This window comes from Antechinus flavipes, chromosome 4 (assembly GCF_016432865.1).
Source record: "Antechinus flavipes isolate AdamAnt ecotype Samford, QLD, Australia chromosome 4, AdamAnt_v2, whole genome shotgun sequence".
NCBI classification, from domain to species: domain Eukaryota; kingdom Metazoa; phylum Chordata; class Mammalia; order Dasyuromorphia; family Dasyuridae; genus Antechinus; species Antechinus flavipes.
In genome coordinates this window covers 260,060,199-260,074,899 of record NC_067401.1, presented here as the reverse complement: position 1 = coordinate 260,074,899, position 14,701 = coordinate 260,060,199, and the positions used below count along the sequence as shown (strand labels likewise).

Genomic DNA, 14,701 nt, shown 5'->3' with positions numbered 1-14,701 from the left:
AGCTTAATAGTTCCTTTTGCATATTATTAACAGTAGTTAATAATCAATACTTATATAAAATAATACTTGTTGGATTAAATCCATATATTAAAAGAAGAATTTTTCTAAAGTGTTATTATTAGAAATTATCTGATGTGATCTCTGGCTAGGATCAGAGTTGATTTGGAAAACAGGGATATATTAAGCCAGTCACTTTCTTATTTGAGGAGGAAAATGTGAATACTAGTTTGCATAACACATACTTTTATAGTCTTTTATAAAGCAAAGCATAAATTTCTTTTATGAATACTACCATTGAATTTATACACAAAAAAGAAAATGTTTATTCTTTTAGTAATTTAGTTTATTATTAAAGTGATCATATTGTATATAGCTAGATGTCATTAAAAACAATCACATTGGCGTTGGGTATGTGTGTGTGTGCGTGTGTGTATATGTATGTATGAACTCACCATAGAGAATAACTCTGCTGATTTTTACTACTTCTGTTACCATGTGCCAGTTGCTTAGATTATCCTAACCTCAGTTTCCTCTGAAATCCCTTTCAACTCTAGATCATTTGATTTAATGCACTTCTTCAGCATGCTCTTTTATGTTAAATAGCTTGTTCTTATTCAGTCATGTCTTTTTTTCATGGCAAAGATATTGTATATTTGTCATTTCCCTCTCAATGGAGTAAGACAAACAAAAGGTAAGGAATTTGCTCAGGGTCACACAGCTATAGTAAATGTCTGAGGTCACATTTGAACTCAGATCTTTCAGGCTCCAGGCATCTATGCACAAATTATGGGGTATTAATTTAGTTGTGGTGTATAGTAACTGCCAACATTTACATAACACTTACTCTGTGCCAGCCACTGGAATATTATAGTAAAAGACAAACATGAAGAATTTAGAGAAGCGCATGAAAAGACTCATACTACTGATGTAGCATGAAATAATCAGAACTAGGAAAACAATACATACCGTGACAACAATGCAAATGTAAAGAACAATAACATTCTTTTCCAGATATATTCCTCCTTCCTACCAACTAGTCATTCCTTATAACTAGGATTTTTTAAAAGCAAAAACCAAGCAGTTCAGTAAAGCTAAATCAACACATCCATTGTGTCTGACAGAATGTGATATATTTCTCATGAATAGAACCTCTTTTATGAAAATAAGGGAGAAGAATCCATTTTTCTTTAACTTCTCTGGGGCCAAACCTGTTTGTAATAATTATACAGCATTCAGTTTTATGTTATTGTTCTTTACAATTACATTGTTGTCATTGTTTGTATGTTTTCCTGGTTCTGATTATTTCACTCTATCAATAGTATGAGTCTTTTCATGCTTTTCTGAATTCTTCCTATTTGTCTTTTATTTCAATATCACAATGCCTGGCACATAGTAAGTACTATGTAAATGTTAGCAGCCACTACTACTATTGCAACAACTACTGCTACCACCATCACTACTAAATTAATATTTCATAATTTTTTAATCATTTCCCAATTGATAAGCATCTCCCTTCCCTATTTCACAAAAAGGGTTGCTTTAGATAGTTTGGCATATATTGACTTCCTCAGTGTACATGCCTAATAATGTTATCTCCGGGTCAAAAAACATGAAAGTTTTAGTCATTTGGGGGTGACGGTTGAGAGCTTAATTCCAAATTCTATCCAGAATGAGTGGACAATTTCACAATTCATGCTTATTGTCCTATATTTCCTATGACATTTGTATATCTCAAGGGTCCAAAGTAGCTTCTATGGGATTGTCACGTAGCACATTGTAAAAATTCAATTAAGTGTTTGTTAAATAATAAATAATTACTTCTAAGAAAAAACAAGAGTGATAATTTTTCAATTTAATATAAGTTCTCAAATTAAGAGTTAACATCACTTCATTTCATTGAGACAAAGCTTGCTTTAAAAAAAAAAAAAGGTATCAAGATGGGTAGGAAAGCTAATTTGTTTTGGAATGTATTGTCCATGTCTTCTGAAATATAAGTTCCTAGGCCCTTTGTTTTACACTTTTCTCAAATACTCCACTATGATGAATTGGCTTAATTAGGCCTAAAATGAGCTGCTTTTCTTTTCTTTTTTGTCCCTAGCTGTATGTAACAGCATCTCAAACCCAGTCACCAAGGAAATCCTCTTTGAGTTCATTGACAGATGTATGACAGCCTCTCAAGGACAAGTGCGCAAGCATCATCTGGACCCAGACACAGAACTCATGCCTCCTCCACCTCCTAAAAAGCCACGTCCTGGGATCTAATTTCAGAATTTAGAAAGAATAAGTGGGGAAAAAAAACCAAAAGACCTGATATTGCTTTACAGTTTTGTAGCCAGAGAAACTTAAAAAAAAATCGTGAACTATACATTTTAGAGGAAAGAGGAAGAAATAACAACAAAAATCAGTATTGTAGCTATCCTGTAAATATTTGATGCATTTTCTCCAGTGCTACAGTACATCATGGACTTGAACGTTTTCTTTTTACTTGATAAACACAAGCTTACCTTGTAAAATCTGAAGTTTGAAATATCCAAAGGTTTAGAAAAGATTAGAATCAGTGGAATGAGGCCTTGTTTATATATGGATATCTTTCACCTTTAATTTATAATGTTACTAATCTGGAACTGTGAGTACAGGAAACACTGAATTTTTAGGGACTATCTTTCGAAAGTAGTTAAGTTACAAATTTTTTCCTTTTTCTAAGTGGTAGAGTTAGATTTGTTTATCATAGATTTCCTACATTTCAGAGATTGATGTGTTTAAAAAATAGTAGAATTGTTCAAGTATAATACTAGTAAAATGAGTTTTTCTCATTTTAATGCTATCTTTTTGTGGGAAGAAAATATTAAAAACAAAAATGGAAACTTTATTGTTGTAATTACCATCCTTTCTAAAGGAAATCTATTAGGTATTTTTATCTGCTTCTGTTATTTGAACTCTCATATCTTATGTATAGAATGCCAATTTTAGTTTTGCTTTTCTAAGTTTCCTCATAGAAAAGGTGCACACATTAAATCACTGTATGTAGCTCTCTCATAAGAGACTATTTCTAATGAAAGGACTACTTCAGTTTAATCTTCCACAGTGATGACAATGCATTGTACATGACATTAAAACACAACTCACTGTGATATGCAAGAGTGATAACCAATACAAATTATCTCGTGTTAATTCCCCTGAACAAAATAGCAAAGGAATGCCAGGTGACTTCTCTGATTAGGCACTGTCAGTGGAATAGAATACTGTCATGGAAAAACTGTTTCCCATTGCCATAAAAATACAGAGGCAAACAGTAGATACTTATTGAAACTAAACATCAAGAAAACCAGAATATTTATTTTCATAACCAGTGTTGGCTGTTCTATACCAGTGACATTATTTTTGTGATACCAAATGATCCTGGTAACAAGAAAATTGATGGATGTTTGTACTTGGGACAGGTCATTGAACCTTCTTCCACATTCTGATTGAAGAGCTTTGTTTTGATTTGTATGTAGAGTAACACAATTAATAACCAGTATATTTTAAGGAGTGTAGATTTTAAAGGTTCTCCGTACATGTATTAAGATCTTCACAGACCATATTTTATATGTGCATTACTGTTCAAGGGATAATATATGTTTCTCAATATATACCTACATATGAAGAATCTAAATGCATTATTTGGTCTGATTACCTGACAGGATTTTATCTGCCAGGATTCAGTTATTACTAAAAATACATTTCTAGTCATCTGGATTTTAATGTTTATAAACAAAATTTTCTCTTATATTGATTTTTCTATACAAAACACCAGGGTCATGTTTCATGAAGATGTTTTTGTTCTACCATGTTGTATGATATATACTGTGGGTTCATCCCAATTGCTATTTTCATGTTTCTTTCCTAGGGAGTTTGTGTATATTAGGACACTGAAAAGGTTAAATTAGCTGCTTATTGAAGTGACAGATGTGAAGAGGGAAATGCTCATGTTTCCATAGCATCTTTTATACAAAGTAAAATGTGGGGAATTTCCTATGCAAGGTTACAAAATTGGTTTAAACCATGCTAATAAGCCTTATACAGATTTGATGCAAAAATCCTATGCAACTCTGAAAGGTACTCCATACATTATTGAGAGCAGTGACTTCCTTTTGTCTAGCTTATAGGTTTCTTATCAGACTACATAAAAATATAGCCCTTGTATGAAGAAAATTTATAATTTACTTTTGTCAATTATCTTTAATGTAGTTAAAATGTCTATGATAATTGTAACTTTTAAAGGAGTTATGTGAAAAGAACGTCTCCCCTTTAATACATCCAGATATTTTCTCTCTTTGTCTATATGCATTTCAGTCAAACTTTTCTTAATTTATCCTGCCTTTTTTTTTTTTTAAACTGCAGTGCAGTATAATAGTCTGTCTTCCAGTTCTATCCTGTTTAGTTCCTGAGTGCATTCACTACTGCCCTCTACATCTTTAAAAGCATTCTAAAAGTAAACTAGAAAATTAAATTTCCAATGAAAAACCTAAAGCCAGACTTTAGGACAGCCGAAAGGAAGAGCTGACTACTCTTTCCATCTCATGCCACTTTATACCACAAACATTCTGAGACTAATCTTGTGGACAAGATTAAGATACTCTTCAGCTCCTAAAAACAGAATGTGAAGCCCTCTGATTTGTGGCTTAAAAAAAGGTGTGTAATAACTGTCAATTTTTACATATATCATTTATTTTCAATTAAGTGCTCAGAAAATGTTAGGAAAATTTCTCCTAAAATTGTGTTTCAAAGAGTATTTTAATAAAGCAAGTGGTTTAAAATAATGGAAGCTCACTCGCTTTGTCATACTGGTGAGCATTTGTTAGCACCTTGATGTCTGGAGGTGATTTTTCTTCCCACTCATCCCCATTGCTGGCAATGGGTTGTGCTGTTACCAGCCACATTCTGGCTTTTCAGACACCAGAGATTATTTGCCCATGTAGGCCAGAGAGCCCACACATGTCCTCCCTAAGAACCACAGCCTTTGATGACAGGAAAAAATTATGAAAGTTCCTCTTTGCTACTATTAGAAAAAAATGGAGCAGGGAAAAGCAGACAATTTTATGATGCATTAAGCATTTATGTTCATTTGTTATCATCTTAGCATTCTACTGTATGAAAAAGAAGAACTCTGTTACATGTTATTTTTTTAAGGCATTTGAATTTTGACAAAATACTTAGCAATAAATAATCTGGAATGATAAAATTATGGAGTATCAAAAAATTCATCTTGTGTTGACTGCATTTTTGTATCTTTATGTTTTTCATCTTTAAGCCCCTATATAGTGAACTATATGATGGTCTGAAAATTAACTTTCCCCCAAATTGAAAAAAAAAATCCATGGCCCTAGGAGTTAATAGTATGGAAAGAGGTTTTACCCCAAAGAGTGCTCCTGGTCCCCATGAGTTATCCACCCTCTGATAATGAGGATTTGATTATAAATTTACATCCCTCTACTTGGGAGCAGAAGGAATGGTCTGAACCTTTGATTTCATCTGTGTTCTGAGGAATTCTAAATGTGGAGATTCCTTTTAACAACAAAGATTTCTACTCTTTGAGAAATGCTTCAACACTAGGATATTCCATGACTTAAGGTGATATAAATCATCATGAACTCAGGTAGTCCTTGATTTATAGACCTGCTTTCCATCTACCATACTATTTTACCAGCCTCTTATTTGTAAAGAAACTATTTTGAAGCCACATAATAACTTTGTAGCCATATTATGAATCACATTCATGAGAAAACTGAAAGAATGCCAGATATCTGAATGTCTGGAAACATCATTAGGAACCAGGGTAGGAGGTTTAAGGGAGTTTCTTGTTGGCCAGCTCTTGGAATCAATATAGAGCAATCCTCATAACAAAAAGCATGAAAACTTTTTTTTTTTTCCTGAGGCAATTGGGATTAAGTGACCCAGGGTCACACAGCCAGGAAATGTTAAGGGTCTGAGGACAGATTTGAACTCAGGTCCTCCTGACTTCAGGGCTGCCCCTATATACCACTAGCTGCCCCCTGAAAACCAATCATTCTAGTGCACTAAATGCCTATAAATAAAAAGTGTTATTAGAGCATCTCTTAAAGTAGCTCACTTGACAAGAGTTAGCCAGGATATGTTCTTTGATAAATCATTTCCAAAAGCCAGATATAGAGCAATTATAACAGTTCTAGTAGTAGTACTAGCTATTGCATTACTAGTTTGAGCATTAACCTGTTTAATTTGTGTCAATAAAGCATAATAATGATGATGATAGGATTTATGCAGTGCTTCTATTACATTTTAACCTGAAAACACTCCTGGAAGGTAGGTTCTATTTATTAGCTCTATTTTACAAATGAAGAAAGAGTAAAAGGTTAAGTGATATACTCTGGATCACACAGCTAGTAAATAATCTAAGTTCAGATTTGAACTCGGTCTTACTGACTCCAAGTCAGTCACTCTATCCATTGTACCACTTAGCACAGTACAATTTGATACCACCAAGATACCATAAAAATTAGTAAGACAGCTGAACAATTAATTATGCCTATGTGATGTGCAGAGCATTGTGACATAGGATTTAGAAGTCTTGTGCTCAAGAAACTAATATGAGTGATCACTGGTGATTTACCATCTCTGCTTAGACAGGAACAAAAGATAATATTACTTAATTGGAAAATATAAACTCCTTAAAGGTACAGCGTATCCTTTTCTGTTCATTGTTGTAGCCCCACAATTCAACAAACATTGTGGTTATGTGGAAAGAATTGTTCTAAGAGGATCAAGTCGAATGATGAAAATTTACCAAAAGATTTTTCAGTCTTGCTAAGAGAGAGTAGAACCTGAAAACAGATGTTCTACTGAACACAATAGACTAGAAGAAATCCAAGAAAGATGCAGATGATCAGCTCCAGGGCAATTCAAAGAAGAAAGTAATATTTTGGTAAGGCTAGGGATTAGCTCTTGGAAAACTTCCCAGAAGTGACATCTGAACTTAGTTTTAGAAGAAAAGGAAAAAAATATATATCAAATATAAGGAGAACATGTGTTTCAGGCATTAAAAATAGCCTGCATGCACACTTCTCAGATTGGCTAAGATGACAGGAAAAAATAATAGCAAATGTTGGAGGGGATGTAGGAAAACTGGGACACTGATGCATTGTTGGTGGAATTGTGAATATATCCAGCCATTCTGAAGAACAATTTGAAACTATGCTTAAAAAGTTATCAAATTGTGCATACCCTTTGATCCAGCAATGTTTCTACTGGGCTTATATCTAAAGAGATCTTAAAGAAGGGAAAGGGATCTGTATGTGCAAAAATGTTTGTGGCAGCCCTTTTTGTCGTGGCCAGAAACTGGAAACTGAGTGGATGCCCATCAGCTGGGAAATGGCTGAATAAATTGTGGTATATGAGTGTTATGGAATATTATTGTTCTATAAGAGATGACCTGCAGGATGATTTCAGAAAGGCCTGGAGAGACTTACATGAACTGATGCTGAGTGAAATGAGCAGGACCAGGAGATCATTATACATACCAACAACAATGCTATATGAAGAGCAAATCTGATGGATATGACTCTCTTCAACAATGAGAGGATCCAAATCAGTTCCAATTGATCAGTAATGAACACAACCAGCTAAATCCAGAGAAAAAATACTGGGAAATGAGAGTGGACCACAACATAGCATTTATGCTCTCTGTTATTGTTTACTTGCATTTTTATTTTTCTTCACAGGTTGTTTTTGCCTTCTTTCTAAATCTGATGTTTCTTGTGCAGCAAGATAATTGTATAAGAATATATACAATTATACACACACACACAGTTAAAAAAAAATAGCCTGCATGGGATGCGCAGGTGTTAAAAAAATAAAAAGGTAAGTTCAATGCAGATAACAATAGTCCAATGGTTGGAACCCAATATGTGAATGAAAGTAATGTGAACTAGGACTACAAGGGGTATTTGGAGCCAGATTATAGAAAGCATTCAAAGTTAAGCTACTTGAGTTTGTATATGATGAAAGGCTATATAAGAGGTGACCCTTAAAACTTGGAGGATTCTAATAGGAATAGATTGTAGTGCGATCCAGACATCACTGCTCCAGGAGGGAGTCTTTTACAGATACAGATTGGAAATGAAATTCTGAATCCTTGGGATAGAAAATTCCCATTATGAAATAAATCCAGAAATCTAAAAGGATTAAAATGGTAAACTGAGTAGGATTAGTTTCCCTAGAGGTATCATCAGTAAACTACTGAAGATTTTCAGTGAAGGGAATGTGTGTGATCATTGGCACTTGGCAATTGATTATGTTGTTTAAAAAAAAGAAAACAAAGACATTTTAGGTCTTAATGACTGAGAATATAGTAAAGCTGGGAGGAGGAACAGCTTTAGGAGATGTTTAATTTTGGACATGCTGAATTTGATATGCCAGTGTAACTTTCAAGTAGAAATGTCAAAGGGGGAATTTGAGATTCAGAGCTGCATTTCAGGATCTTTCTGTAGATTAATTAATCAGGAAGCATTTATGAAGTACCTACAGTGCTCTCACCTAGAGTGTATCTTGAAAAAAGAAAAAGTCCAGGAGGGATCCTTGCAGGAAAGCTTCTCTTAGGGCATAGGGGGAGGAACTGAATTGAATTGAAGGGAGTCCATGAAGCAACAGGCATATAAAGAGGAAGAAAACTAGGAGAAAGCAGAACCATTTAAAAACAAAATGTAGAGTCTCTAAAAGGAGGAGGTGATCAATAGTATCAGTCTCTCATTTTATAGAAATGCCAAGGAATCAATCAACAAATATTTAGCACCTACTCAGTTCTTCATCTGTAAAATGAACTAGAGAAAGAAATTGCAAACCACTTCAGTATCAACAAGAAAACCCCAAATGGGATCATGGAGAGTTGGACACGACTGAAACTAACAACAAAAATGTCATGCATTGTGCTAGATGCTGGGAAAATGAATTCAAGAAAAACTGTAATTTAGTAATTAAAGTAATTGGTGACTTTTAAGAGTAGTTTCTGTAAAGTTGTAGGGTATGAAACTAGATTGTGGGAATTGAGAAGTAAATAAGTATGAAGTGAAGGCTACTATTTCTGGGAACTCAACAGTGAAAGGATGGAAAGGATAATAGCTTGAGGGGGATGGCAGGTTTAAAGGGAAGGGATTTTTTTTTTCTAATAGGGGAGATTTGACATTATAAGCATCAAGGGAAGGATCTAATCAGGGAAGAAGAGATGGGAAGGGAATAAAAAGGAATAATAAAGGGATAAAGGAAATAATTGACTGGACAAGCTCTCAAGGAGTCCTGATAGGATTAAGGCCACAAATGCCTTGACAAAAAAAATCACTTGAGCCTCAAGCAATGAAGACCAATGAAGATACACAGATTTCTGAAACGGATGTGCTGGAGCCAATCATTAAAGTTTCATTGTGAACATTTATACACCTTAGTAATAAGATAACACTACAAATCAGGGCTTTATTAAGTTCCTTTTTTGGTTGATTGTTTAAGGTGATGAAAAAAATTTCAATAATTCAGATTAAGCTTAAAAGTGTGTCTTGTACTACTGGGTTTATATTCTAAATAGAGATTAAAGAAGGAAAAGGGACCTGTATGTGCAAAAACGTTTTTGGCAGCCCTTCTCATAGTGGCTAGAAACTGGAAATTGAATGGATGCTTATCAATTGGAGAATGGCTGAGTAAATTATGGTATATGAATCTTATGGAATATTATTGTTCTGTAAGAAATGACCAGCAGGATGACAAGCAGAGATGCTTGGAGAGATTTACATGAATTGATGCTAAGTGAAATGAGCAGGGACAGGAGATCATTATACACTTCAATAACAATACTATATGAGGATCAATTCTGATGGAAGTGGCTATCTTCAGCAATGAGAGGATTCAATCCAGTTCCAACTGATCAATAATGAACAGAACCAGCTACACCCAGAGAAAGAACACTGGGAAATGAGTGTGGACCACAACATAGCATTTACATTCTTTATTTGCTTGCATTTTTGTTTTTCTTTCCAGGTTATTTTTACCTTTCTAAATCCAATTGTTTATGTGCAACAAGAGAACTGTATAAATATGTACACATATATTGTATTTAAGATATTCTTTAACATGTATGAGACTGCCTGCCATCTAGGGGAGGGGGTAGAGGGAAGGAAGGGTAAAGTTGGAACAGAAGTGTTTGCAAGGTCAATGTTGAGAAATTACCCATGCATATGTTCTGTCAATAAAAAGCTATAACAATAATTTTAAAAATTTGTCTTGTGTACATTAAGAGAAAAAATTGTAAACATTTCACTATATACCCTTGGTTATAAGGAAGAGGATAATGAGCTTCTATCAGATAGCCTGAGTCTTTTTAATAAGGAGGCAGGCATATCTATTAAGAGAAACGGTTTGTCTCTGTTCTGTGCTTCCTCTGAGAAGTGTGGTAGCTGTGCATGGTCCAAAGGTCCAAATTCGTAAGCATCCAAATTAAGGACAAAAGCAAGTGTGATATAAGTGTGAAGGTTTATTTATTCGCAAGATAAATGCAAAAACAAAAACTCACAATCATGTCATTTTTCAGGAAGAAGAAACAGGCCCAGAAAGGCTATGACAGTCTTAACATCACATAATTGGCAGAAAAAGACTAGATATTGAGTCCTCTGATTGCCAGGCTAGTGTTCCTTCTACATAACACTTCGTTTACACAGAATATATGCTCGATCAATCTTGACATAAGGGACCCAGTCCTTGCTGAAGGCTTGTGGGTACAATCAGGAGCCTTCGGATTTAAATGCTGATGCAATCTGAATTGAAAGAGTAAGTAGAAGAGAAACTAGGGCACTGTGTGGAAGTAAGAAAGGAGTTGCCTACACCAGCCAGCAGGAAGTAAACCTGACTGATCTGGGCAGGCATGATGCTATAGGCATGTTTCTGATATTCATGCTGTACATTTGCAAAGCAACCTTTGGGTTTTAATCTGACTTCCCTAGGTATCTTCTTTATTAAAACAACATACTAACTAGCAAACGTCAATATTGTCTTTTGGCCTTTTAAAATCAATTAATGTAATTTTCATATGTACATTAATTTAATGTACATTTGTTTAGTATGGGCTAATCTTTCTAGGATTCTGATCACTGCTGGATAAGCTGACCTTTGAGAATGCAGACCTAGAGAGCTCTGAATTCCCAGGAGTCCAGAGAAGGAACAACAAACCAAAGGGTTTTCTATAAGGGTAATTTCCTATGCTACAAAACTGAGAGGGGATTAATCTCAAATGTACAGCTCCAAACCATCAGATTTGGAATTCATTATATAATTCTGAGGGCATTATATTTACCTTACTCATTAAGTTGAACTTACACAGGCTAAGTAATAAAGTGAGCAGGTGCTGGATCCTAAATCAGGAAGAGCTGGGTTGAAATCCATTCTCAAACATTTACTAGCTGTGTGATCCTGAATAAGTCACTTAACATTTCTTATAGTTAATTTCTCCATCTGTAAAATATGGCTTATGATAGGACCTACATCCAAAAGTTACTGTGTGGATTAAATGAGATAATAGGCACAATGTTTTGCAAACCTTAAAATAGTAGACATTAATATTATTAAGAGACCCATTTCTAGTTCTTGAGTTTCCATTCAACATAATCACATAATATCAAGAAGCAGAACTGGGAGAATTTTGTGGAACATCTTAGGACTACAAACCCAACTATATAGGATCAAGAGAAAGAAGGAAAGGAGGGAGGGAGGGAAGGAAAGGAGGAAGGAAGGAAGGAAAGAAGGAAGAAAGGAAGAAAGGAAGAGAAAAAGAAAGAAAAGAAGGAAGAAAAAAAAGTTCCTCCCCTCATGGAGGTTACTTTTCTCTCTTTTGTTTTTTTTTGCAAATAAATGACAATTTTATTTATACTTTGTTAAATTTTGTACATTTATATCTTTTTTTTTTTAATCTCAGAAACATTTCCTTTACTTCAAAAGAAATTCTTTTTTTAACCATATGCATGGGTAATTTTTCAACATTGACCCTTGCAAAACTTTTTGTTCCAAATTTTCCCCTCCTTCCCCTCCCTCCCTTAATTGGCAGGTAGTCCAATACATGTTAAATATGTTAAAATATATGTTAAATATCTTATGTTTTTCTAATTTGTTTATAATATTCTTTATGTCTAGATCATGAACCTATTTTGACCTTATCTTGGTATACAGTGTTAGGTATGGGTCAATGCCTAGTTTCTGTCTTTCTAATTTCCAATTTTCCCAGCAGTTTTTGAATAAGAATTCAAATAGTGAATTCTTATCCCCAAAGCCTGGAGCCTTTGGGTTTGTCAAACACTAGATTGTTATAGTCATTGATTATTTTGTTCTGTGAACCTAACCTATTTCTCTGTTTCTTAGCCAGTACCAAATTGTTTTGATGACTACTGCTTTATAATACAGTTTTAGATCTGGTATAGCTAGGCCACCTTCATTTGCTTTCCCCCCCCCACTAATTCTCTTGAAATTCTTGACTTTTTGTTCCTCCAGATGAATTTTGTTATTTTTTCTAGGTCAGCAAAATAATTTCTTGGATGTTTCATTGGTATTAGCCCTAAATAAATAATTAGTTTAGGTAGTATTGTCATCTTTATTATATTTGCTTAATCTATCCGTGAGAACTTGATATTTTTCCAATTGTTTAGAGCTGCCTTTATTGCTGTGAAAAGTGTTTTGTAGTTTTGCTCATATAGTAACTGAGTCTCCCTTGGCAGATAAATTCCCCAATATTTTATACTATCAATAGTTATTTTAAATGGAATTTCTCTTTGTATCTCTTGCTGTTAGATTTTGTTAGTGATGTATAAAAATACTGATGATTTATGTGGATTTATTTTGTATCCTGCAACTTTACTAAAATTGTGGATTACTTCTAATAGTTTTTTAGTTGATTCTCTAGGGTTCTGTAAATATACCATCATATCATCTCTGCAAAAAGCGATAATTTGGTTTCCTCATTACCTACTCTAATTCCTTTAATCTCTTTTTCTTTACTTATTGCCAAAGCTAGCATTTCTAATACAATGTTGAATAGTAATGGTGATAGTGGGCAACCTTTTTTCACCCCTGATCTTACTGGGAATGGTTCCAGTTTATCCCCATTACATATGATGCTTGCTGATAGTTTTAAATAGATGCTACTGACTGTTTTGGGGAAAAGTCCATTTATTCCTATACTGTATAGTGTCTTTAATAGGAGTGGGTGTTGGATTTTATCAAATGCTTTTTCTGCATCAATTGAGATAATCATATGGTTTTTGTTAATGTGGTTATTGATATAGTCAATTATGCTGATAGTTTTTTTAAAATATTAAACCAGCCCTGCATTCCTGGTATATATCTTACTTGGTCATGGTGTATTATATTGGGGATGATTTTTTTGTAATCTCTGCCAATATTTTATTTTAAAATTTTTGCATCAATATGCATTAGGGAGATTGGTCTATAATTTTCTTTCTCTGTTTTCATCCTACCTGGTTTAGGTATCATTACCATGTCTGTGTCATAAATAGAATTTGGTAGGAGTCCTTCATTCCCTATTTTTTCAAATAGTTTTTATAATATTGAGTTAATTGTTCTTTAAATGTTTGGTAGAAGTCACATGTAAATCCATCTGGTGCTGGGGATTTTTTCTTAGAGAGTTGGTTAATAGCTTGTTCTATTTCTTTTTCTAAAATGGGGCTATTTAAGTAATTTATTTTCTCTTCTGTTAATCTGGGAAATTTATATTTTTGTAGATATTTGTAGAGTATAGGCTAGCTCCCTGGAGGGCTTCAGGGTCAGCCAGACGTAGGCAAAGTGCCATGAGGCTTGCCAAAGATCTCTTTTCGATTCTGGAGTCTAGAATCTCCCCTTTCTCCTCCTCATCCTGCTGCCAAGTCACTTTGGCCTCTCACCCCACCCTCTAATCCTTGTCTATAATTATCTTAACACCAAACATTCAGCCAGCATCAACTGTGAGAAGAGCCATTTATCCAAACATATGTTAATAGAGTCATTGTTTCACATCGAATAGGTAATTAGCCTTAAGTGCTCTGTTGTCTGATTCAAGTACACCTATTCAGAGTTTTAGCCCTCTACAGATATTCCTCCATTTCACTTAGGTTGTCAGATTTATTCCATAAAGTTGGGCAAAGTAACTCTTAATTATTGCTCTAATTTCCTCTTCATTGGTGGATAGTTCTCCCTTTTCATTTTTGAGACTAACAATTTTGATTTTCCTCTTTCCTTTTTCTAATCAAATTAACTAAAAGTTTATTTGTTTTGTTGGTTTTTTTCATAAAACCAACTCTTAGTTTATTTATTAATTCAATAGTTTTTTTTACTTTCAATTTTGTTGATCTCTCCTTTTATTTTTAGAATTTCAAGTTTGGTATTTGATTGGGGAGTTTTAATTTGTTATTTTTCTAGCTTTTTTAGTTGCAAGTCAATTCATTGATCTTCTCTTTATTTTATGCAAGTAAGTATCTAGAGATATAAAATTTCCCCTTATTATTGCTTTGGCGGCATCCCACAAATTTTGGTATGTTGTCTCATTATTGTCATTCTCTTGGCTGAAATTGATTGTGTCTATGATTTGCTGTTTCCACCATTCATTCTTTAGAATGAGATTATTTAGTTTCCAATTATTTTTTGGTCTATTTTCCCTTGGCCT

The 14,701-nt window shown here is 34.0% G+C and overlaps 1 protein-coding gene across 1 annotated transcript in view; it reads left to right on the top strand.

The window, feature by feature from the left end:
* RNGTT (RNA guanylyltransferase and 5'-phosphatase) overlaps positions 1 to 4,802 on the top strand; it is a 320,433-nt gene extending 315,631 nt beyond the window's left edge. The window contains exon 16 of the mRNA XM_051997380.1: positions 2,099 to 4,802. Within this exon, the coding sequence (XP_051853340.1) occupies positions 2,099 to 2,262 (164 nt within the window). The 3' untranslated portion in view covers positions 2,263 to 4,802. The remainder of the gene's footprint in view (positions 1 to 2,098) is intronic.
* Positions 4,803 to 14,701: the final 9,899 nt, after the last annotated feature.